The sequence below is a fragment of the Rutilus rutilus genome, assembly GCF_951802725.1.
Source record: "Rutilus rutilus genome assembly, chromosome: 22".
NCBI classification, from domain to species: domain Eukaryota; kingdom Metazoa; phylum Chordata; class Actinopteri; order Cypriniformes; family Leuciscidae; genus Rutilus; species Rutilus rutilus.
This window is the reverse complement of record NC_140227.1, coordinates 31,184,537-31,211,528: the sequence shown is the minus strand read 5'-3', so window position 1 is coordinate 31,211,528 and position 26,992 is coordinate 31,184,537. Positions and strand designations below refer to the sequence as shown.

At 37.3% G+C, this 26,992-nt stretch overlaps 1 protein-coding gene across 1 annotated transcript; it reads left to right on the top strand.

Annotated features, from left to right (window-relative positions):
- Positions 1-18,439: 18,439 nt before the first annotated feature.
- Positions 18,440-25,445, top strand: sult6b1 (sulfotransferase family, cytosolic, 6b, member 1). The gene is made up of 7 exons (XM_084395008.1): positions 18,440-18,857; positions 20,652-20,767; positions 20,851-20,940; positions 22,521-22,647; positions 22,726-22,820; positions 24,156-24,312; positions 25,139-25,445. The coding sequence occupies exons 1-7, from the start codon at positions 18,662-18,664 to the stop codon at positions 25,264-25,266; spliced, it is 909 nt and encodes a 302-aa protein (XP_084251134.1). The 5' UTR covers positions 18,440-18,661; the 3' UTR covers positions 25,267-25,445.
- The last annotated feature ends 1,547 nt before the right edge of the window (positions 25,446-26,992 follow it).

Genomic DNA, 26,992 nt, shown 5'->3' with positions numbered 1-26,992 from the left:
CGTCAGTAATTCCTCAGGGTGTTTGCTCCATATAACCGGAGCTTTACGGACAGTGAACTCGATTCCTTCCCGTTGTCCTCGTGTAGATGCTGAGCAAAAGCACCTGGATATATTTACTGCACGAGTTAAAGGATGTTCATCAATACAGATTAAGTTCTCAACACACAGAACATTTCTTGAAGTCGAATGTCTCGTCGGGTGAACGCTGTCCTCTCGCAGTGGAGCAGAAAGGGAAAGCGAGGTGAGTGCTCAGAATAAATGCGAGTAGCCACTGATCTGCTTCGGTCAGGACACAATCAGCAGAGAATCCCAGAATCCCTTCAGACGGCCTAATCCAGAGAGACATTTGGAGAGAAAGGAAGAGACACGGGGAAGGTGGGAACATCGCACACATATGAATATTTGATGGACTTTCCCAACAGTAACCTTAATAACCGCATGGCAATGGTCTGGAAACACTGGAGCAGAGATTCGCACCAGTCACCATTAGTTGTGAAAATATGAATATTGGATAATGTTAGAGACTGTTTTTTACTTGCAAGTTGGCAGGCAAGGAATGAATGAAAGTATTATAGTGCTGTACATTTAGAGAAAATATGGATAACTCTTTAATGCATTTGTGACCTGGAATTAAATAAATAAATATTGTTTTGAAATTAAATAAATATTATGAAATCTACTATCAGCTACCAAGCAATTCAATACCGAATATTTATACTGTAAATAAATAGATATCAGACCAATACTGGAAACCCCAAATAAATAAATAAATAAATAAATAAATAAATAAATAAATAAATAAATAAATACTGTGAAACGATTAATAGCGATTAATCGCATCCAAAATAAAAGGTTGTGCTTATATGTGTGTACTGTGCATAATTATTTTGTTTATAAACATTTAATAAATATTTAAGATAAATATTTAAGAAATAGTTGCTTATACTGTGTATATATATATATATATATATATAAAATTTGTCTTATAATTTAATATAAATATTTTATATATAAATTAAAAAAAATTCTTAAATATATACATGCATGTGTGTATGTTTATAAACAAAATAATTATGCTCAGTACATACACGTATATTATGTAAACACAAACTTTTATTTTGGATGCATTTAATCGCGATTAATCTGTTTTGAAATTATATAAATAATATTAAATTATCTGTTACCATGCAGACAAATACTAAAGGCAAGTAAGTAAATAAAAATAAACAAATAAATATAATAAATGATAATTATTAGAGTATATTATTTTGAAATGGAATAACTCTTAAAATGATCGATATCCAATTAGACTGATATCCAATTAACTATATATATATATATATATATATATATATATATATATATATATATATATATAAATGATCTGCTACCAACCAGGACAATAGTGAATATTTATACTGTAAATAAATAAATGAAATAAATCATAAATATAAGAGTATATTATTTTGAAATAGAGTAAATGAAAATGATCGACTTCCAATCAGACCAATACTTAAAATAAATGCATACATTTATATCCATGGAGGACAGCTTCAGTGATTATTTTCAATGTTTAGTAAGTAGACTCAAATATTTAGTGCAAACCTCGTCCTGATAAAAGTGTGGTAGGGCCTGAGGTGAGATAAGTTGAGCTTTCAGTAATCTGTCTGCGCTACAGGACTATAAGCCTAGATTTGCATGATGAGAGAACATCGCTGTTTTCAGACGTGACGCTGACATGTTTAACCAACTCCAGCCATAATCCATATTCACAAACACAAAGGTGCTGCCTCTTCAGGATATCGGATTGATGGCTTACGACACGCTTGATTTGCCTTAGCGTTAATACACACGTTTGTGCAACAGTTCATTCGCATTCACACACTGCAGGAGGGTTTAAAACATGCATGAAGCAGAATGATGATTCCTCATGTGATTTACTTATACATGCATCACATGCACACACTCATACATGCACACGAATTGTGCACAGACCCATGAACGCAAGATGCACGTGACTGTCTTTACACTCTATATGTTCTGGTACAGATGCCCATGAGACATTTACTGTGGGATTCTGGGAGTTCTTGCTCAGTTTCAGAATATATTAAAGCCACGGAATGCATTTCATGGACCGACGAAATGCTTTTAAAATCACCATGAACAGACATTTGCGACCTATTTTTATTTCGGCTTGATTAGTAAAACTATTCGTAAAAGTGTAGGACCAGGCCTGATTTTATCTGTCGGAATTGATTCAAAGCTGAAAAGTGGGAATTTCTAATCAAAATGGAGCCAAATCTGACATTACTAGGTGAATTTGAAATAACAGTCCATGCATATAAAGCTGTGCCAACCGAAAAGTGAATTAGTTTTAACTTGAATAGCAATTACAATGACAATAATTTTATCTTCTGATTAATGCATGCATGATATATTGTTTGCAAAGAGACTCAATGGAACAGTCAAAAGCATATACAATCCCTGAAATGGTCCACTCTGACCTTTGATGATCAGAAGGTCAGGCCATCGAGGAGTAATGCAGATCATAATGCAGATTACAAAGACCTTGCCATTTTTTCCACAATTCATATTTAAACAAATGAAATGTTGCTCTATATAGAGAATAAAGGGCAGGAAGTCAATCTGGATTAGGATACACTTATGAACAGTACGATATTAAACACACAGGGCTTAAGACACACACACACACACACACACACACACACAAAATATGGCCCAATATGTTCAATGACTCGATAGGAACGATTGTGTAAGGCTGGAAGCTTACGCTGCTATTTTGGACCAATAATCCGAACAAAAAGCAGTTTAAGGATGACGTGTATAATTCAAATAATTATCTGACTCCATTAAAGTTGTTGTTATTCTTTAACCTCTTATTCTTTAAAGGTGCAATGTGTAATATTTCTGAGGATCTATTGACAGAAATGCAATATAAGATCCATAACTATGTTTTCAGTGGTGTATAAAGACCTTACTTAATGAACCGTTATGTTTTTATTACCTTAGAATGAGTCATTTCAATTCATATCTACATAACCGCGGGCACCCTACTTATACTAACTAGCGTGGAAACAAGCTATGGTAAAGTCAGTGAATAAAAGACTAACACAATGATGAACAAGTCAAAATAACAATCGCAAAAACATGTGGTTTTACTGAATAATTAAGTAAATATAATTTAATATAAAATCTAATATAAAGAAACCTCATTGCTTGACTTGCTACTCTCTGCTGACTCAGACTCACACGACGACATCTTCCGATCCTACGTCGGCCACCGTAGCTTCTCCTTCGAGTTTGCAAAGGGAGGGATAGGCCGTGAGTGACTAACTGTTTGCAATTCACAAACCTCACCACTAGATGCCGCTAAAAATTACACACTGCACCTTTAAAGGTAAAGGTCTTTCTAAGAACTGATAGGAAAACATAGGATTTCACCTGAACGTTTGGATAACGAAAGTTATAAACACTTTAGCTTTCAGCATCATCAGAGATAAAAGGAAAGATTCTCAAAGCCTTTAAAGCAGGCAAAGTTATTTATTAAGTTACATGTTTAAATATACAGACAGTGGAATGGAACAACATACTGCATAGAAAACTTGGTTGTAACAAATAATGCACTGTTGTGGCAAGACAAGGCCGTAAAAGCCTTTCTTGTGACAGGGTTAAAGATCAACAGTTACCTTTCCTTCTAATACCCTGAGCAAAGCAGTGTTAAACATGAGTGGAATACCAACACCGAAAGGGTAGATCAAAAGGGGAGAAGAACATTAACATATTCTCCTCAATGCATGTTTAAACAATACTACATAGATTGTACATTAGGCTACTTAAATATCTCTATTAAAGGGGTGGTATAATGCCCTTTTCACAAGATGTAAAATAAGTCTCTGATGTCCCCTAGAGTGTGTGTGTGAAGTTTTAGCTCAAAATACCCCACAGATATTTTTATATAGCATGTTAAAATTGTCACTTTTTGAGGGTCAGTAAAAACACACCGTTTTTGTGTCTGTCCCTTTAAATGCAAATGAGCTGCTGCCCCCGGCGCAGGGGGCGGAGCTACAACAGCTTGTGTCCTTTTACCTCACACACACATGCACTGGAAATTTCAAAAACTTTTAGCCTTTTATGTTCAAACCGGAGTCAGACAATGATGGAGAGACTCAAGAAGAAGTGACAACATGTAGAAGCAACAGGACATTTCTGAATGGTTAGTTGATGAATTTATGAAGCTGATGTGTAGTTATCTTCTAGTCATTGATTAGCATATTCTGTCTTGATCATCTATAAATCGTGTTCAGGGGGCGGGGTTTATGTAAATTCTAGGGTTGGTGATGTCACTAACCCGGGAGGAATGTGGTGTAGTCTCTACCAGCCGTTTGTTGTAGTCCTTAAAAAGCGATTTCTTTAACAGCAAATATCTCCCTTTGCTCTGAACTTTGAGCGTTGTAACTTTGCAGATGTTGTTTATGCTCAAACAGCAACATTACACACTAACTAAAGTTAGAAAAGTCAAATCATAATCAACCACCCCTTTAAGTTCACCACGATTCATTTCAGTGTATAAGCTGTCAGACGAGACCAAACATGGCATAGTTACATGTTAGAACACACTAGTAAATAAACAGTATGTAAATTAAAGCATATGTCCTGTGAAGCAAATGGTACAGACGTGTCATTGAGGTGTAAATGACTCTGTCTCTCCCGACAGAACCGTCCTGTGCCTGGAGTGTCCTCGATCCGCATACTGATGAATCCCTTGCACTAGACAGGCATTAGCATACTGTGATGACGAAGGCCATTGTGCCATGTTTAATTCACATGTACACCTTTAAAAGGCTTTTCGAAGTACTAGGGCAGTAAAGAGTTCTGCCCATATTTGCTCAGCCCTACAATTGACAAAATAAAAACTCGCTGCAGGCTGTTTCCGAACAGAGCCTAATCTGCATATGGCGCAACTGAGCAATGTTTTAACCAATCGCAAATGATCTGGTGACCTGTGGATGTGGTGAATGAAGCTTTGTGCTTGTAGTAGGTATTAGAGGACGCTTCCATATCCATTACTGAGCGCTTACAGCTGCACTGATGGAGACAGTGTGTAAACTAATTAGGCTGAATGTATGTCACAGCACTGGCACCCGCCACACACACACACACACACACAGGATTACACACTAATGCTGTCATGGGGGAATCACTGAGGATAATCCGCCCTGTTCTATAGCTTGGTTTCATTCATTGTATAGAAGGGAAACGGGCCATAAAATGCACAAAACATCCATGGAGTTTTCCAGCCAGCTCGACTCACAGAGACAGAGAGAGTGACAATGAAATATACATCACGCATCTGAATATATAAAATCATACCCGTAGAATCATGTTCCATCGGCTAAAAAAAGACACGCGCTTACGCTCTCTCAAACTCAACTTAGACGTTTTAAAACAACCGTTCAAGGGAGAAAGAGAAAAGAAAAAGCTATACAAAATCCAAAGACAGAGCTAGGATGGATGGATGGATGGATGGATGGATGGGTGGATGGATGGATGGGTGGATGGATGGGTGGATGGATGGGTGGATGGAAGGATGGGTGGATGGATGGATGGATGGATGGAGGGATGGATGGATGGAAGGATGGATGGAGGGATGGATGGAGGGATGGAGGGATGGATGGATGGATGGATGGATGGATAGATGTGCACATTTAAGACTAATTGTTAGAGGATTCAGCACATCACTAACTGCACAGTGTGTAGTAATGCTTGACTCAACAAACACCATTAAAATGACAAACAACGAAAATGAAATGGCAGTGGGTGTGCTGTGTTCATGTTTTATTAAAAAACTAATGCAATTACACACAAATATACTGATATACACCATCATTTCCCTTGCAAATTCACACACTTCACTGAGATTCATGTGAGGAAAGTTATTTCGCAGAGCATTAATGACCGATGAGCTCTTATAAATACACACACAGTCATGTGTGAGGTGTGTGTGTGTGTGTGTGTGAGAGAGAGAGAGAGAGAGAGAGAGAGAGAGAGAGAGAGAGAAAGAGTATGTGTGTGTGTGTGTGTGTGTGTGTATAGTCCAGGCGTTTGACCTCCTTTCACATGGCTGAACACAGCTGTACAAACTCTACAGACGACAGTAACTGAGGAACTGAGAACGATGTCTCTAGGCACCACACACACACAAACACACACACACACACACACACATTTGGCATGTTTTATTCATGCACACACTCTCTCACACACACAGACATCAGAGTGAAGCAGACAGAGTGGAAACAGCGACTGTGTTTGTTTCTAAATAGAGCGTGTTTATCAAGAGGGTCTTGAGTAAACAAACAGCATGTGAAGAGAGATGTCTGACATTCGCCCGTCTCTCTCGCCATTCACAAATGACTCAAGCATCCCTTTAAAATAGAATTAAATACCTCACAATTAAAGTGAAATTACATTTTATGAAAATGAAATTTTCTATAATTTTCTAAAATATTTTACAAATATATGTGTGTTATTGTGTCAATTGTATTGCAATCTTAATAAATAACTATATATGTATTTCAAATAATTTTATAAATACTTTTTGCTATAGATCTAAGTTGAAAAAAGTACTCTTTATGACTGCATTTACATGCTTGTCAAAATGAAGTAGAGGACCAAAATAGACTTTTTTTTTGCATTACTGTGTTGTTACTTAAGGAGCCTAACTGTATTTTAATGTTAGTAACAACCGAGCAAGAAGCACCTCAGCTTTAAACCTCATTCAGTTTTAGGAAATTATTGACTTCATCAAGGCATGAAAAGAGATGATCTACGGAAAATCTTTTTCTGGTTTAATTGGAAAATAGAGTTGGAGACTGTCAGCGTAACAATGATAATTAATGTTAAGTTTCTGAAAGATACTGCCTAAAGGAAGCATGACGAAGGAAAACAAAAGAGGGCCAAGAACAGAACCCTGTGGAACACCACATGAGTTAAGCGCAGAAGGTGAAGTGAAAGACCCAATATTAACAGAAAAACCGAAGAGGCGAACCACTGTAATGCCAGGCCCTGAACCCCAACTACACACTCGAGTCGTTTCAGAAGAATATCATGATCAATAGTGTCAAATATGGTACTTAAAACGTCAAAGATACATCCTAGGATCCTGAGGTCATTGGTCACCCAAGTGACCCAGCCAGGGTTTAACAATATCAGGATAGTAGATGACCCAGAAATCAACAGACAGCAGAATGTCATTTGTAATCTGAGCGATGCTGACTCAGTTAGTACTATGCAAAGCGCTAAAATCAGATTGAAACGTGTCTAGATTGTTACAGTTTTTCTCGATTGTTTACACACATTTTCTGGTACTTGAGACAAAATGACCACAACATGTAACTCATTCACCAACCCCCTGAGCCAATTCTGCTGAACTACAAGCACAATTCCTGCTTTACACTCAAATTGCAGTTCTAAAACACACTTTTTTCAAAACACTACACACAATTCTCTGCTTTTGGCACAATTTTCATGCAGAGAATCTCTTGTTTTCACAAGGAACACACTGCCATTCAAATATGCACACTGACTCATCACATGGGCAAACACCCGTCACACAGTTTTACAGTTAGCAATCAGAGCTTTAGCATGAAAGAGCAACAGGTGAGCTCTTCAATGGAGCAATGGATGCCAACATTGGATTTTTTTTTTTATTACTGTAACTGTATACAGTAAATTCTTCTGTTGTTTTGTATGTAGACCACTGTATGTACAACTTTGTGTTGGTTGGGATGTACACTGTGTACATTGTTTTTGTGGGAAAAATAAAATATATTCGTTACCGTGTATTTGTGTGTTCTGAGTATACAAACAATATTCTCAGATATTTTACAACACACTTATGTATGTACTGTCTGTAGTAAGTGTAACACTGAACAAAAAAAGGCCTAAGTCATTATGATGAATGGAGAAGAAGTGTTTTACATTCATCATAGTGTTTTACATTGAGCACATCAGTGTTCAACTGGTTCTTATAAATGTCTATTCATGTGATGGTTTGTGTGTGTCATTTGAAAACAAAATACCATTTTGAGAAGAAATAACATTGTTTTGAATGTAAAGTTTCATTTTGCAGGAGAATTGAGGGGTTTTGCCCATTGTGTGTGTGTTTTTGGATTTGTGTGTAGAGTTCTGAGAATATGAGGCATGCTTTCAGAAAATGTGTGTAAACAATCGAGAAAAACTGTAAAAGTATCCAGATATGAAGTGAACAGCATGCAGAAATGTAAGTCTCCAGAGCTATGTTTGCATTTAAAAAAAAAAAAAATCTAAGTCTCGGTTCATCAACTGTATAATATGTTCTAATATGGAGAAACAAAATAGACCCAGCAATAGTTGTATTACAGTAAAAAAATAAATACAAAATTAATGTGGACAACAGATTTAAGTGCACTTTGCTTTCAGCATGCAATAATAGGTACAAACACACATTAACGCAAGTTGCTGTTTTATCATTCCACACGGTCTTGTCTCGAAAAGCTAAAAGCTGCCCTGTCTCAACATATCACTCAACCCCAAAACCAGCAAACCCAAAAAAAACAAGTCGGATCTTTTGGCGGCTTATAAGACAAGCCAACCAGACGTTATGTAACACCTGTCTGGGTCGGAGTTCACTTCAGGACTCCTTCCTCCGATGAGGACACCATTGCAAACTAGTGAGTGATGCAGAATTGATTTGGAGGGGTCCCATGCAGAAAGGGGGACCCTCTCTTTGAGTTCTGATTAGGACACGTGGGGTGGCTGGGATTATAATCTGGGAAGCATGTGAAACGAGGCGATCGCAGCAGAAGACATGATGTCCTCGCTCTCGCTGCTGTATATAGGCCACTCTCTGGGAACACTGTGTACCGACAGCGGTTCACGTCACACACGCTCACAGCGTCCCGTGGCACAGAGCGCTCTCATCCTTCTGCGCTTGTTTAACACGCCCACTAAACAAGGGAGGAGAAGTGCAAACGGAAACCATTAGGAAAAAAACGGCTCCCCAAACACCCTAGTAACCACACAGCAACACACTAAAAGATTCAAAATACCTTAGCAATGCCTTAGCAACCACATAACAACACAATAAAACATTCAGAACACCTTAGCAACACCTGAGCGACCACTCAGCAACACACTAAAAACATTTAGAACATCGTCAACCACATATCAACACCCTAGAAACCACTTCAAATGCTATGGCAACTTCATAGCATGGTAGAAAACGGATCAGAAAACCTCACCAAGTATATAGCAACAGACTAAAACATTCAGAACACCTTAGCAACCACATAGCATCACCCTAGCAACCATCCAAAACACATGGCACAGTACAAACCAATCAGAAAATCTCACCAAGCACATAACAATGCCCTAGCAACCACACAGAAACACACTAAAACATTCAGAATAACTTAGCAATGCCCTAGCAACCACATAGCAACATACTAAAACATTCAGAGCACCTTAGCAACCACATAGCAGCACCCTAACAACCACCCTAAACATATCACACTATACAAATCTATCAGAAAATCTCACCAAGCACATAGCAACGCCCCAGCAACTACTCGGAAACACACTAAAACATTTTGAACACCTTAGCAACCAGATAGCAGCACCATAGCACCCACCACAAACACTATAGAAATGTCATTGCACAACACAAACCAATCAGAAAAATCTCACCAAGTATATAGCAATGCCCTAGCAACCAGACAAAACCACACTAAAACATTTCAAAAACTCTTGTATTCAAGATTCCTTCTGATTAATTTGAAAGCAAGTTGTAGTATCTTATGCAGGTTTGCTTCTCAGGTAATTTAATCTTGTTTTAAAGATGTTTAGATTTTTACTAGATACAGTATTTTTGCAGTGAAAAACTGCAAAAGGAATATACAGTAAAACCAAACAGATTCAGAAAGAGAAAGAGAGAAATGCTGCTCGCAGAGAGGACATAATGTTTTCTCCCGCTGACATTCACCTTGGGAAAATGCGATTATACGACCTTTTGATTTCACCTCCAGCACTGGTGCACACACACACACACACACACACACTGTAACGACTGAGACAAATCGACACAAGTATTTGTTATATTTAACAAATAATCTTTAAAGACCCTCAACAACCACAAAACAAGCTGCCAAGGTGTGTGCGACACCCCCCAAAGTAATGAACCAGGGCTCTGGTTGCCATGGTTATATGACCTGAAGAAATGCAGAGCCTTGCTCTAGTAGTAAAGGAAAGACACATCAAGCAGACTCTTCTGCATTCATTTATAGATGAACTGTTCTTTAAAATGAATGTGCATCCCAGGATATTGTGTGTATGATTATTACTGTCTGGTATGGTGTCTCTTTTATTGTGTTTTGTTCTGTGCATGCCTCATGATAGAATAATTAGATAACGTACCCTATTTCTACTCAGTCGAATAATCACTCGAGACATGTACAATCATGCATCCCATTTCCCTACACATTCTGTTATAGTGCTTTTGTTTATGTATCAATCCTGTAATGAATGTGTTGCTATTATTTGATCGCATATCATTCTGGGTATCTACGAATTTGTATTTTGATGTCCTACATGATCGTGTATATCATATAGTTTCTTTGCCAGCACTCAATCCTGCTACAACACAAAGAGCCGTAAAACTTTCCCTCCGAAAGCTTAAGTAACCATGACGGAGTCGAACTAACCATGCAAGTTCATCATCTCTTCTTCTTTCAACAGAAGAAATCGATTGCAACTTCAGCGCCATCGACTCACGGGACCATCAAATCAGGAACTTTACGAAACTGCTTCAACTGCAACGGCAATGCAAGTATCGTACTATTAACTGACGGTTTAGGAATAAGCTGTGAACCCTTCTACGAGGCTTTGAAAATAATAAGCTGATGGTTCTTTCATGGAAAATGACTCTTTTCCAGCTTCATTCCCTCTTTCTATTTCCGGTTTCATTCTGTCACTTTTTACCCATGTATGTGTGATTGTGTGTATGTTAAGATTAGGGGCCCTATTTTAACGATCTGAAACGCAAGTATCAAACGCGAAACTCAAGTAACTTTGTGGGCGGATTTTGGATAAATGACTCTTGCGCCCGACGCAAATCTAAAATGTGTTGGTCTGAAGTAGCTTCATTACTCATAGGTGTGGTTTGGGCGTAACGTGAAATAAACCAATCAGAGCGTCATCTCACATTCCCTTTAAGAGCAGGAGCGCTTGTTTCATGGCGGATTGCTATTATAACGGCGGATTTGCCAGGAGCGGTTCACAGCCGAGGAGACCGACGCTCTCGTCAGGGCCGTAAAACACAGAGAAGTGACATTGGGGATGGAGAAACACACCCAGATTAGCTTCGGTTAAACAGGCGTATAATTATTTGGGTAAATGTGTAAGCTAGATTTATGCCTATTTTTTCACATCTTCATGGACACAACAATGATTTCCCTCGTGTAGTAATATTTTTCCTTGTAATTATGTATGGTTTGCAAAAAGCTGTGTCTGTGTAGATGAGAGAAGCAAACAATGCACACGCTACATTATGGCCAAGCACGCGCCCTTAAAATAGCATCTGAATAACGCGCCACTGACTTTAGACGAGGTTTTTCCTGGTTAGTGGCGGAATTGTTTTCTGAAACTGCAAAATAGCACCAGGGAACGTTTGCGCCGGAACACGCCTCCTCTTTTCGCTGAACCGCCCCCGGGAGCGCAAGTTCATTCCCTAATTTACCGACGTGTGTCTGTGGAGGGAAAAGTCCGCTGTGCGTCGGGTGAGAAATAGGAATGAGATATGCGTCGTGTACAAAGTCAATTACGCTATGGGAGCAAGATAGGGCCCTAATTGTGTTTGTGAATTAGTTCATACAACTTCTGCACAATAGATTTTTTGATTCTCTGCTTTCAGCAAAGTCAGTTTAACGATTTCTGGTCTTGTTAAACGCTCTATGCGCATTACATGCTAAGAAATAATTATTTTCTGTGGCCATGAAAAATACCCTTTTCTTAGAATTAATGAATAATCAAAAGTGTTCGCTGACGCTGGATGAACGAATTAATTATTAATATTAATTTAGCGACATCAAGTTAATCAGTTTGACTGATCCAAATATTCATAATTAATCATAACAAGTTATGATTAATTATTAATATTTCCTCTGAGCTAATTTGTTACAACACTCACTCATTCACATTCAGAGAGAGAGACACACACACACACACACACTCTCTCTGTCTCTTTCTCTCTCTCACACACACACAGTACACACACACACACGCACACACACATACACACACACGTAGGCGTTGTGTGTGCAAACAAAGGAATGTGTTTAATGCTTTAGTGTCTATCAATATAAGTGGTGTGGACGTTAACATCTACATCTAAATAATGCACGCTAAATCCCTCCAGACCACCAGAGGACGCTTCAATTTAGCAGTCGACAAGGACGGCAGTAGAGAAACTCTTTAGCATACTAAAATAAATAAAATTACATTAAAGCCAAACATTGAAACTAGTATTAAAGTGTATCAATACATGCTGACATCTCCCATTTGACTAGCTTCTAAAAAGTAGCACATTAATTTGTGCCAAAATAACATTTGATTGGCTGCAAGGCCTATGACAGTGTTGCCCATTTTATGCATCCTAACTATGCATAATTACACGGTTAGTTGCATTTATTATCAGCATTCATAGTTTTACTCCCTGCTGTCAGAACAAACCTTTGACCCACTTTCAGGTCGCGATCCACCGGTTGAAAATTAGCAGACAAGCATTGAACTGACTTGCACTCGATTTGCACTAAAATAATATGCAGGAATCCAATGTCAGTCCCTACGACTGAAAGTCTATACTATATTATGCAATAATCCCGGCCGGCCCGTCTGCTGTAGAATGAGACGATGTTTAATCTGGTGCCGTTCGGTTTACTGTTTGAAAACATGTAACACATGGGAGTCCTGTAATCACGCACGGCTAAAAATAACGTTATAATGCTTGCTGAGCTGGAAACATGTATATGAGGAGAATTTAACGAGGAGGAACCCGGCAGGCAGGGCGAAAAGGGGATAGAAAGGGATCTAATGAAGCCTGTTGCTACACTAAAGGTTAAATCCAATATGAACCAAAGCCACGTAGAGCAGAAGAAACACACAGGACTGAACCGCTGAACACTTAAACAACGACACACCCTAAAATAAACTCTCAGATAGACAAATAAAATAAAACTAAATACATTAAAATCTAGATAAAAAAAATGAATGTAGGCTACTAATTAATAAATGCAATTAACTGGATGCATGGGTCTGTCTAAGTGTAGTATTTTTGCTCACTGTTGTTTTTCGGGCCTATTTTTAACCCGTGGGCATGTAATGATGTTCTTGTTCCAGATGCTGCTGAAACAGGAACTCTGTCCAGAACGATCAGACCGCTGAAGGCAGACGAGTGCATGAAACTACAACCACGAGCACCACACTGGAAACAGCGGCCGCGAGAACAGCCTTCAGACTAACAGGGGAATTGAAGGTAAAAGCATTTTCCAGGCAGGGTTGTTATCGCCAACTAAAACCAGAGCAAAACATCTTCATTACTCAGTATTTCAAAAACTAAACTTTGTTTATTTCAGCTAGTTGCTTGTTTCATTTAGTTTAAAGGGGCTATATGTAAGATTTTTGAAGTATTAATCCCTTTTTTTTATTGCCAATGTGTGAACAGCTTGTAATGAAACTTCCCAGACTATGAAAGCCTGTAGACTGATGTTTATGTGAAGGACTTGAGTCGTTTTTGCCCGGGAAAATCAAAAGCATGTGACGTTTACGCCCGAGAGCCTCTTATCCGTTCAACGACACATGAAGCGAACGAATGCTTATACAATGTTCAGGATAATATTCTGAAAGAGCCGTTCTGTACTGTAATGTTAGTGTGTGTCATGGATTCATTCAAACTATAGTCTCACAGTCAGATCTATATAGTCTATTGATACCAGATTTGCACTAAACACTGATTCCAAGTTAAATTTGATTGATCTGTTTAAAATGTCCACAGATGAAAAGAGGTCTAATAAAAGTTCTCATTCAGTGCAAATTTATCAGATTTAAGGCGTTTTAAGGCACATAAGGAGCAATATATAGTTCAGAAATGCATTATTGTCCTTTTAAAGATAGGCCTACAGATCAAGATTCAGATCCGCTCAAATATATCACATAATCTTCATGCAAAATCAACATATCAGCCACTCAATAAAAAATAAAAAAGGTTATGCAATACTGATTCTAAATGATTTATCGGTGCACATCATCATTATTGTATTAAATTCATGTTCCTGGTAATCTTGAATCAGAATCAGTTCCTCTTGCAGCATCTCTTCTCTGATGACGAGGGCGGGGCAACCTGTCACTCACATGAGATCAGCCAATAGCAAACCACAACCATCCAATTCCCCACGGACAAAATCAAGCCCCGCCCACATTTGTTTCTGTTCCAGAAGTGTTTAACTCGCATATATATATATCGCATAAGAAGTTGAACTGATAATAATTTAAAATGTGTACCTTGAAATGCAATGTAAGTCGCTTTGGATAAAAGCGTCTGCCAAATGCATACATGTAAATGTAAACACGACAGAATAGGGAAGAAAAGACTAGTGCAACTCCTGTTTCACACCAACTTTAAACCAGATTAAAGTAAACTGGAATGCATCCGTCACGTTTATAAATATATTTTCTGTGAATAATCTGTACTACGGTAAACGTGAGATGCACAGGGCTGCAGATGGACGGTTCGCTTCAGTCCCCTCCTTCTCTCAAAGCTGCTTATCGGGAATGCCGGTCCAGTGTTGCTCCAGACCCTGGCTGCTCCTCCAGCTCCGGCAGATAGAAAATACCCTGATAATTCCCAAAGAGAGGATTAAACTCAACACACCCTTCAGCATGCCTGTATGAGCACTATGAAATGCTCATATACTATGTGAGACGTCACATGACCTGGAAGTAACTCAACTTACACGGTTAGGAGAATATAGGATGCCACATTCCTGGTGAATGCAGAAGGTGACAGTCTGGCTGATATATATATATATATATATATATATATATATATATATATATATATATATATATATATATATATATATATATATATATATGTGTGTGTGTGTGTGTGTGTGTGTGTGTGTGTGTGTGTGTGTGTATAAAAAAGGTGAAAATTAATGCATAGCTTACAAAACTCAAGTCAGGACTTGCAAGTCAACATCAGTATATTACTGCTGCTCATTACTGAGGGTTTAGTGATTGGAACGAGCCTCTAACACTGAGTATTAATCACCATTTCTGTGCCTGAATTAAGCTGTGAGGATGGTGATCCCAGCCGGAATTCCCAACATCCCAACAGTGAACAAAACAATGATGAATCTGCCTACAACAATACTGACATCTAGAGGCCACTGCCTGCATGCACACACGAAAACACACTGCTGTTTTGGAAAAATATATTCTTTATTATATATTATATAAAATATAAATTCCATAAAAATAAATTCCAAATTTAATTTTGGCTGAATAAGTTCCTCTTGCAGCAACTTATTGTGTCGTATATTTACATTTACATTTATGCATTTGGCAGACGCTTTTATCCAAAGCGACTTACATTGCATTTCAAGGTACACATTTTAAGTTCTTATCAGTTCTTATGTGATATATATATGCGAGTTAAATGCTTCTGGAACAAGAACAAATGTGGGCGGGGCTTGATTTTGTCCGTGGGGAACTGATTGGATGATTGTGGTTTGCTATTGGCTGATCTCATGTGAGTGACAGGTTGCCCCGCCCTATCAGAGAAGAGATGCTGCAAGAGGAACTTGTTCACTTTAGTTTAGGGTCTAATTCTTACTAGTAACTAGTTTCTTATTAGCAGGCATATTACTAGGATATTTGCTGTTTATTAGTATTATAAAGCACATATTAATGCCTTATTCTGCATGACCATATTCTGCATCCCTTAATCCTATAATACCTAAACTTAACAACTACCTTACTAACTATTAATAAGCAGTCATAGTTAATAGTGAGTTATAGAGACCCTAAACTAAAGTGCGACCATAATTATAGAATAATCAATAATAATATAACAATTCCAAAAAAACTTTAATAGCATATAATATAAAAATCGCAAATTTAATTTTTAACTAATATAAATTATTGTAATTACATAATTACAATAATATATAATACAAAAAGAATTCCACATATCATTTGATAATAATATAATAAATAATTTCCCCCATGCTTTTAGTGTTTTGATTAAAGTATAAATACTAAATGAATGCATGTCAAATAAATGTTTTGTATTAACATGTTTTGGGAGACACAAGTATTTGTAAAAGCTTCAATTCTGTGTCTTATATTTACTTGTAATAGAAAATATTTTTTAAAGCTCACTGAAACATGTTTTGTTTAAAATAAACTATATTAATTTATTAAATATGATTGATAAGCACTAAACAGCACTATAGCGGCAGTGTGGCTAATTTTGATGCCAGCTGTTTTATTTGTATTTTAAGAGAGTAAGTAATCATGTCCATTATACAACTTTAAACTAAAATCAGATTGTAACGATCACCAGCTGGAGTTGCCCTTGAGGGCCACCAGAGGGCACTCCACATAAGACTATTATCACTCTCAAACTACATTTCCCAGAACTCACTGCCTGGACTCATTATCACTTATCACATTCACCTGTACCTCATTCACTGATTGCATTCACCTTGTCTTATCATCCTGTTAGTCTCAGTCTATATATACCTTGTTCATTCATTCACTCACCGCAAAGTCTTAAGTGTTTCACTGCATTTCTGAGCGTTTCCCTGGTTTTCTTGTTTCTTGGTTTTTGATATCTTGCCCTGTTCCCTGGATTACTCTCTTGCCTCTGGTCCCTGCCTGTTTGTTTTGACTGCCTGCCTGTGTATGACCCTAGCCTGTACATTGGATTACGCCTCTGGATTGCCCCAATAAAGCTGCATTTGGATCTAACCTTCGTGTCTTGGAGCAGTTCGTAACACAGATATCCTCTACAGACGCACTAATGATCCATGACTGCAGTCTCAGCTCACGTGTATAATGATGACTATCAATGTAAAGGTGCAGCATCTAATGCATTTAACCTAAAGGTTACACACACACACACACACACACACACACACACACACACACACACACACACACACACACACACACACACACACACACACACACACACACCCATCCGACTGAAACTGCTGACATCATGCTTGCACTGCCAGAATGATAATGGTCAGGATAATATTACAAAATCAGCAACAATAAAATTAATATTTCACAACACATGCAGAAATTATAATAAAACATATGCAAGGATTGTACGATTCCCATCCAAACCTGTTGAATTCTGCAACTTTATCAAAAGAAATACGTTTGTGTTACAAACTCCTTCATTCTGACTGGATTATTGACACAGTGAAAAGAAAAGGAACAGGACAGAAATAAAGCTGTAAATAAAGTTCAGTGAGGGATTGGCTGCTTATCTTAGAGATAATATTTTGGTAACACTTTACAATAGTCACATTTCACATTCAAATTAGTCAATGAACTTACAATGAACAATACTTCTACAGCATTTATTAATTTTAGTTAATGTTAATTTAAACATTTCTAAAAAATGTTTTTTTTTTTAAATGTGCAAGATTTTTTACGTTTAAATCAAAAGTATTTACTATATATATATATATATATATATATATATATATACACACACACACACACACACCTTTAGGTATATATATAGTGTAAAAAAATAATATATATATTTTTTTTATTATTATTTACACAAAATATAATATATATATTGTGTAAATAATAATAATAATGATAATAATAAAGAATATATATACAATAAAAGAATATACATACATATATATCTTGTGTAAATGATAATAATAAAAATATATATTATATATATATATATCTTTTCTTTTGATTTACACTGTAAAAACATTTTTTATTTTAAAACAAAGATACAAAGATAGTTTTTATGAGATTGACTCAGTGAGAAACATTAAAAAGATTAAATATTAAAAATACTGGTATGTTAAACTGGATCATGCTAAAATATTATGTGGGCTAATAAACTATTATGATAAACGTCAAAGGACAGAAAGCAGCAGGCAAACAAAGTGTAGTGTATGAATAAAAATGATAATATCTCATAAATGCAAAGGGCAAAGTATTTCCTCACTGCTTCACATTTCAGTTTGTGTTCAGCCACTGAGCTTCATGAACTGATTACAGATTAAACTCACCTTTCACCTCTGCCAAAACCAGCTTTTCAGGAACACTAGCTAGTGTACTTTCAGTCTCAGTCTCACACACTCAATCAGTCAGATTGACACGGGCCCTTGTGTTGATCCGGCCCTCGGGTGGAGGAAGACCTTTCTCACGCGAGCCTGTGAATGTGGGCGGATCTACAACATTCTCCTTCCTTTATAAATACTCTCTCTCTCTCTGTGTGTGTGTGTGTGTGTGTCCGTCTGCGAATCTGAAGCTCACAGCGAGCACCAGGACTGCAAGCATGAGTCAAACACCACCTATGAATCAAATGAAGTCCAGGATGGAGAGAGCGGCGAAGATGAAGGACGAAGACAAGCTTTATAAGCGAGAGGGAATCCTGTACTCCTCCATTCTCAGCCCACCGGAAACCCTGGACAAGCTGAAAGAGCTGCAGGCCAGAGAGGACGACCTCATCTTGGTCGCGTACCCTAAATGTGGTGAGTGAAACAAAAGTTTGCTTTCCTAGCCCTGTAGTGCAACTCTGGGCAAAGAGTGCTAGTGGAGTCGGGTTACATGTCAGTTATATAACTTTCTTTTGTCACGTTTCTCTTGTAAACAGACTCACATTTTTCCTTTTAAGGGGACATATTCTGCCCTTTTACAAAGTGTTGAATTTCAGGCTCTACTAGAACAGGTTTCATGCTTGAATGTTGATTATTCTCCTCATATTCTCCATTGTTGCGGCTCCTTTCTGCCCAGTCTGTCAGTAACGCTTTGTTTACTTCCTGTCTCTATGAAGCCCCTCCTTCTGAAAAGCACACTGTGCTCTGATTGGTCGGCTGGAGCAGTGTGTTATGATTGGTCGAGCATGTTTGGGAAATGTCCCGCCCCTTTCCATAACCGCCAGTTTAACACACTACTGACTAACTCAACCAGGCCCCGCCCCTTTATTCTGCGTATGAATTATTATAATGAGGAATATTGTGACGTGTTCGTTCCCGGAAGAAACTCAAGACTACAGTGGAGGCGTTTCAGGAGTTCAGGAACACTGACACTGATATAGAGAAGAACTAAGAGCTTTTTCATGCTTAAACAGCAACATCACACACTAAAGGAAAGAATAACATGAAAAAAAAGCATAATAGGTAATCTTTTACACAAATCCGGATCATGTGACCTGAATGAATGGCACACGTTTGCAGTTCTTACGTAATAATGAGTGACTTTTGCTCAATGTCAACACGACTCAAGCTGCAGTTCTGGACACTGAAGACTGAAGCAATTCTGTGCATTCGTGAAACTCACACACTTGTGTAAATCGCTGCGCTGAACTGTGTTTACAGTAGAGCGGGTCTTTCCACACTGTGTACACAGAGAATTATCACACTGTAATGAATGTGACAGTTTACATAATGGGGTTTTACAAACAATGTGCACCAAAAATTGTGGCATATATATATATATATATATATACACACACATACACAGACTGTCTTTCAAAAGTTTAGGATTGGTATGCCTCTTCTGCTCACCAAGACTACATTTAGTTGATTAAAAATACAAAAAACAGTAATATTGTGAAATAATATTAAAATTTAAAACAAATGTTTTCTATTTTAATATATTTTAAAGCGATCAAAGCTGAATGTTCAGCATCATTACTCCAGTCTTCAGTGTCACATGATCCTTCACAAATCATTCTAAGATGATGATTTGATGTAAAAAATAAAAATAATAAAAAAAATAAAAATCAGGATTCTTTGATGAATAAAAAGTTTAAAAGACCAGCATTTATCTGAAATAGAAAGCTTTTGTAACATTTATTATGTTACAAAAGATTCTATTTCAAATAAATGAAATATAACTTTCTATTCATCAAAGAATCCTGAAAAAAAAAATTGTCCATAACTATTTTCAACATTGATAATAATCATAAATGTTTCTTGAGCATCAAATCCTCATATTAGAGTGATTTGTGAAGGATCATGTGACACTGAAGACTGGAGTAATGATGCTGAAAATTCAGCTTTGATCACAGGAATAAATTACATTTTTACAATATTTTCATATAGAAAACCGCTATTTTAAATCATCATAATATTTAGCAATATTACTTTTTTTGTTGTATTTTTAATCAAATAAATGCAGCCTTGGTGAGCAGAAGAGACTTCTTTTAAAAACATTAAAAACATTTTGAATGTCAGTGTATATACATATATATGAACACACATTTACTGAGATCAACTCTTTCTTTCTCTCCACTAAATCTGCTTGTCTTCGATCTCTGACAGGGTTTAACTGGATGGTGGCAGTCTTGCGGAAAATCGTGAACGCTTCCACTGGGAAAAATGAGAAACCTCCTGAAAGACCTCCTCTGGTGGAGTTTTTACCTCCAGATGTTCAAGAGGTCAGAAACAGCTCAAACAATCTGAACTCACACAAACATCACAGCATGTGTGATCTTACAGCTTCACACTGTCTGACCCACAGGAGCTGTCGGAAATGCCCACGCCGAGGCTTCTGGGAACTCATCTGCACCCTGACCTCATGCCCGCCTCTTTCTTCACTAAGAAAGCAAAGGTCAGAGACAACGAGTGAACTTTGAATCACATCACAGAGGTCATGTGACACTAGATACCAAAAGTGCCAAACTCACCTGATAGTGATTTATACTGAGCTAAACTATAATAAACTCACCTACTCTACCGTTCACAGGTTTGGGGTCCCGTGCAGTTTTTATACTTTCATTTAGAGATGAAGCAATAAATTAGTTTGTAATAAAAACATTTAGATTGTTACAAAAGATTTCTATTTCAAATAAAAAAAATGTATCACAGTTTCAGCAACTGTTTTCATCACTGATAATAATCATAAATGTGTCTTGAGCATCAAATCCTCATATTAGAGTGATTTCTGAAGGATCATGTGACACTGAAGACTGGAGTAATGATGCTGAACATTCAGCTTTGATCACAGGAGTAAATTACACTTTACTGTATATTCACATAGAAAATAGCTTTTTTAAATTGTAATAATATTTCACAATATTACTGTTTTTAATATATTTTTGATCAAATAAATGCAGCCTTGGTGAGGGAAAAATCTAATCGACCCCAAACTTATGAATGGTAGTGTATACACATTACACACACTCACACACACAAACACAGACACACACACACAGACACAGACACACACACACACACACACACACACACACACACACACACACACACACACACACACACTCACACTAACCCGACCCCTAAACCTGCCCATCACACACACACACACACACACACACACACACACACACACACACACACACACACACACACACACACTAACCCGACCCCTAAACCTACCCATCACACTCACATACACACACACACACGACCCCTAAACCTGCCCATCACACACACACACACACACACACACACACTAACTCAACCCCTAAACCTACCCATCATACACACACACACACACACACACTAACCCGACCCCTAAACCTACCCATCACACTCACACGCACACACACACACACACACACACACACGACCCCTAAACCTGCCCATCACACACACACACACACACACACACTAACCCGACCCCTAAACCTGCCCATCACACACACACACACACACACACACACACACACACTAACCCGACCCCTAAACCTGCCCATCACACACACACACACTAACTCAACCCCTAAACCTACCCATCATACACACACACATTAACCCGACCCCTAAACCTGCCCATCACAGAAACATGTGCAGAACACAAGATATTTAATTAAAAACATGTATTGTCCGATATAAGCCTTAGTGAGGCTCAGTGAAGTGTTTCCACTAGTCGGTTGTCATTATATTTCACTATGCAAGTAACATTTGTTAGCCAATATTGAACTTTGTATCATAAATCAAAACAAAACCAAAAAATGCAAACCCTTTCAGAATGCATCATGCATCATATGAATTACGATTCTGTGCCTTTTGGTGCAAAATTACATTTAAAAAAATCATTAAACACCACTTCTGTTGTGTTGGGGCTAAAGATAAAGAGTGATGCAGATTGGTCTCGAGCATTACAGCCACACACACTATTCCTCTCATCTAAATCTCCTCATCACAGAATTTGACATGGTGTGTTTTCAGATTCTGGTGGTGTTCAGAAACCCCAAAGACACACTCGTCTCATACTTCCATTTCATGAACAAAAACCCGGTTCTGCCCAGCGCTGAGCCGTGGGACAAGTTCTTCTCCGACTTCATGGCTGGTGAAGGTGCGGAAAACACTCAACCACAAAAGTTAAACATTATTTAATAAAATTATTAAAGTTTTTTTTGCGTCTCCTCTTCAGTTGCCTGGGGATCTTATTTTGATCACGCTCTCGCCTGGGAGAAACGTCTAGACGACCCAAACGTGATGATCGTGACATATGAGGATCTGAAACAGGTACGAGTTTATATCCTTTATAAGTTAAACAAATATTTCTGACCATGAAGACTGATAATTGTGCACAGGATCAGTTGTGTATTTAGAAGTAAATAAGGTCAAATCTGACGTCATGTTGACTTTTAAACCTGCGAAGACTGTTATCGTAACCAGTCTGAGTTTTAAAGGGGTGGTATAATGCCCTTTTCACAAGATGTAAAATAACTCTCTGATGTCAGAGTGTGTGTGAAGTTTTACCTCAAAATACCCCACAGTCACTTTATGAGGGTGAGCAAAAACGCACCGTGTTTGTGTCTGTCCCTTTAAATGCAAATGAGCTGCTGCTCCCGGCACAGGGGGCGGAGCTACAACAGCTTGTGTCCTTTTACCTCACACACACACATGCACTGAACATTTCAAAAACTTTTAGCCTTTTATGTTCAAACCGGAGTCAGACAATGATGGAGAGAGTCAAGAAGAAGTGAAACATGTAGAAGCAACAGGACATTTCTGAATGGTTAGTTGATGAATTTATGAAGCTGATGTGTAGTAATCTTCTAGTCATTGATTAGCATATTCTGTCTTGATCATCTATAAATCGTGTTCAGGGGGCGGGGTTTATGTAAATTCTAGGGTTGGTGATGTCACTAACCCGGGAGGAATGTGGTGTAGTCTCTACCAGCCGTTTGTTGTAGTCCTTAAAAAGTGATTTCTTTAAAGGGGTGGTTGATTATGATTTGACTTTTCTAACTTTAGTTAGTGTGTAATGTTGCTGTTTGAGCATAAACAACATCTGCAAAGTTACAACGCTTAAAGTTCAGAGCAAAGGGAGATATTTGCTTTTAAAGAAATCGCTTTTTAAGGACTACAACAAACGGCTGGTAGAGACTACACCACATCCGGTTTGAACATAAAAGGCTAAAAGTTTAAGAAATTTTCAGTGCATGTGTGTCTGAGGTAAAAGGACACAAGCTCTTGTAGCTCCGTCCCCTGCGCCGGGAGCAGCAGCTCATTTGCATTTAAAGGGACAGACACAAAAAAAAACGGTGTTTTTGCTCACCCTCAAAAAGTGACAATTTTAACATGCTATATAAAAATATCTGTGGGGTATTTTGAGCTAAAACTTCACACACACACTCTGGGGACATCAGAGACTTATTTTACATCTTGTGAAAAGGGCATTATACCACCCCTTTAAAAGCAAATATCTCCCTTTGCTCTGAACTTTGAGCGTTGTAACTTTGCAGATGTTGTTTATGCTCAAACAGCAACATTACACACTAACTAAAGTTAGAAAAGTCAAATCATAATCAACCACCCCTTTAAACATCTGAGACTTTTCTCCTGTTCATGCAGAACTTGCCAGAAGGAGTGAAGAAAGTTTCCGAGTTCTTCAACCTTCCTCTGACGGATGAGCAGATCGGCAGCATCGCTGGAGAAAGTACGTTCAACGCTATGCTGGAAAACGCAGAGAAATCTCACGGCAATTTCGGCAACATCTTCTTCAGAAAAGGTAAAAGACGGACTTCAGATCTACGTAACTAACTCAGATGATTCTCCTTAAAGTCCTCGGGTACAGAGTACAAAATGTTTGCAGATAACAGCCGGATCATTTGATCTTTTGAGAATATGATGAGAAATGTTTGAGTTCATATCGATTATTGAGGAGAAATATTAAATATTTCTCAATATATGATCAGTGTCATGTGACATTGAAGACTGGTGTAATGATGCTGAAAATTCATATTTGCGTCATAGAAATAAATGATAATTTAAAGTATATTAAAATAGAAAAGCATTATTTGAAATTGTAATAATATTTCACAATATTACCGTTTTTTTCTGTATTTTTGATCAAATAAATGAGCATAAGAGACTTCTTTCTAAAACATTAAAAATACTAATGTTTCCAAACTCAGGAATACTGTATGTGACTTATATCTCTAAAATATATAATCATATTTTGACTATATTTGACTCTAATTTTGACTATTATTATTATTATATTATATATTTAGCTCTTGTTTTTTTTGTATTTGCTCTTAAACTATTTATAAAGGTGATTTTTTTTTTATTTCCATGAAAAAGACAAGATTTGGAGAGTACAGCAACTATTATATGTTTTTATAATATATAAATATATATATAAAATGAGAAGTTATATGATCTGAGAGGAAGGGCTAGGGATGGATGGATATAACAGAGTGATAGAACCATAGAAAGAACGATCGATAGAACGATCGATATATTATTTACATCATGTTTACACTTTGTTGGTTATGATGAAAGGATTGCTGTGTGATTTTGCTATCATGTCATTTGTCTTCTGTTGTGAACAGGGGAGGTGGGCGACTGGAAGAATCATTTTTCCGATGTCCAGAGTAAACAGATGGATGAGCTCTTCCAAGCGAAACTAGCTGGGACAAAACTCGGAGCCAGACTGAAGTATGACCTTTACTGCCAATAAATGTGAAGAAGACGCGACGTGAACCGAAGGACGAAGGCACGGTTCTTTCACAGGCATTCATGAGGGCAGCTGTTCATGAACAACTTTAATGTTTTCATGTTTTGGTACATTCCATTGCTTACAATAAGCACAAACAAACTCACTCTGCCAATAAACCTCATTTTCTAACATTTAATAAAGATGTCAACACTATTTATTCCCTTTCAAAAATAACTATTGCAAATGTTCACCACTAGTCGGCGCAATAGTTCAATCCCACAACCCTCAGTGAGAAACACAATCAATCCATCATGATTTTAAACTGCTCCGCAGGGAAAAATAATGCCAAATGCAGATAATAAAGTGCAACCAACTGCATAATGGTGCACAGTTCAGACAGCAGGATAAATATGATTATCGCCTTTAAAAAGAGAGCAAAAACACTTCCCATATTTTTTGTTGTTGATGTCAAAGGTTGTGTTAAGTCAAACAAATTCATGTCAATTGGTAGAAACTCATAAAATTAAACAGATATCGACTCGAACAGGATGTGTGACCTCTAAAAAGTCCTCAAAAACCAAAACAAGATGGAAAAAAACGAGAGACCCCAAAAAAAGAAAGTTTTTTTACATTTTTTTTTTATGTCATCACATTGTTTAGAGCATAAGAAACATTTTTGAAAATTAATATTTTATTCATACGTTATGCTATGTCCTCTGTAGTAGACACCAGGACTAAGTTGTTTAAAAAATAAAATGATCCAATGGGATTTTTTTTTCAATCACTAATAAATTTTGGGGTTTCAGGATTTTTTTTTAACCAAAATTTGTATAAAGATGATTCTCACCTATGTTATGAAAGATATAACGGAATGAATTGATACACCATTTTACTTCATGCAATATGTGGGTAAAATGGCCATAAATTAATATTCCCATTCAATGCAATGTATCTATACACTGTATCTAATTTGCACATTAATGTGTTCTTGGAGCAACATTTAATGAAAATGAAGTGTAATAACTGGAGTAATATTTTAATAATAATATCTAATATTTCATAGGAATATTGATGTATAATTTATTTCCATATTCTCTTGTTGTGTCTCCCAGAATGCCTGATAAACATGATGTAAGTCCTGATGTCTCTACAGTGGGCATGTATGAAATCAATGCCCTGTTCTGGAACAGAAAGTCATTTTTTTATTTGAAACCCCATAACATTTTCCTGAGATGTTGGTTTATGAAATACAATTTGAAAAGTAGTCCGATTTAAATTATAATTACAATATATTATCATATTTCCTACATTTGATCACTAAATTAAATGTCAGACATTTTTAAAGACCAAGGAGAAGTTGTTTTCATGGTGAAACCTCCAAACATTTGACATGTGACGTATGATGTCAGAGAAATTCACTAAAGTATAATGTCCACTACAGTGGACTAAAGTCTATACCTGGGTCCCAGGATCAATATGGTTGTTTTGCAGTTTTTAAAGGGGTCATGACATTAATATGTTCTTTGAGGTTCACTAATAATGTTAATTACGTTTTTTGGTGCAAAAAAAAACTAATGTATAAGGATAAAAATTATTATTTTCAACCTTCATTCTGAGCCTCTGTCTGAAATGTTCAGTTTTTAAGGCGCGGGTCCTTTAAGGCGTGTCAGTAAACGGCCACTGTTGTGATTGGCTAATGTCATTGCATACCGAAACCGTATCAACGCCCAATTGCTATTGCACGTGA

Excerpts from the sequence above, each read along its gene's own strand:
- sult6b1 (XM_084395008.1), top strand. The coding sequence starts at position 18,662 with ATGAGTCAAACACCACCTATGAATCAAATGAAGTCCAGGATGGAGAGA. Across the intron at positions 18,858-20,651 it reads GGTCGCGTACCCTAAATGTG|GGTTTAACTGGATGGTGGCA; the intron begins GTGAGTGAAACA and ends GATCTCTGACAG. Across the intron at positions 24,313-25,138 it reads CAACATCTTCTTCAGAAAAG|GGGAGGTGGGCGACTGGAAG; the intron begins GTAAAAGACGGA and ends TGTTGTGAACAG.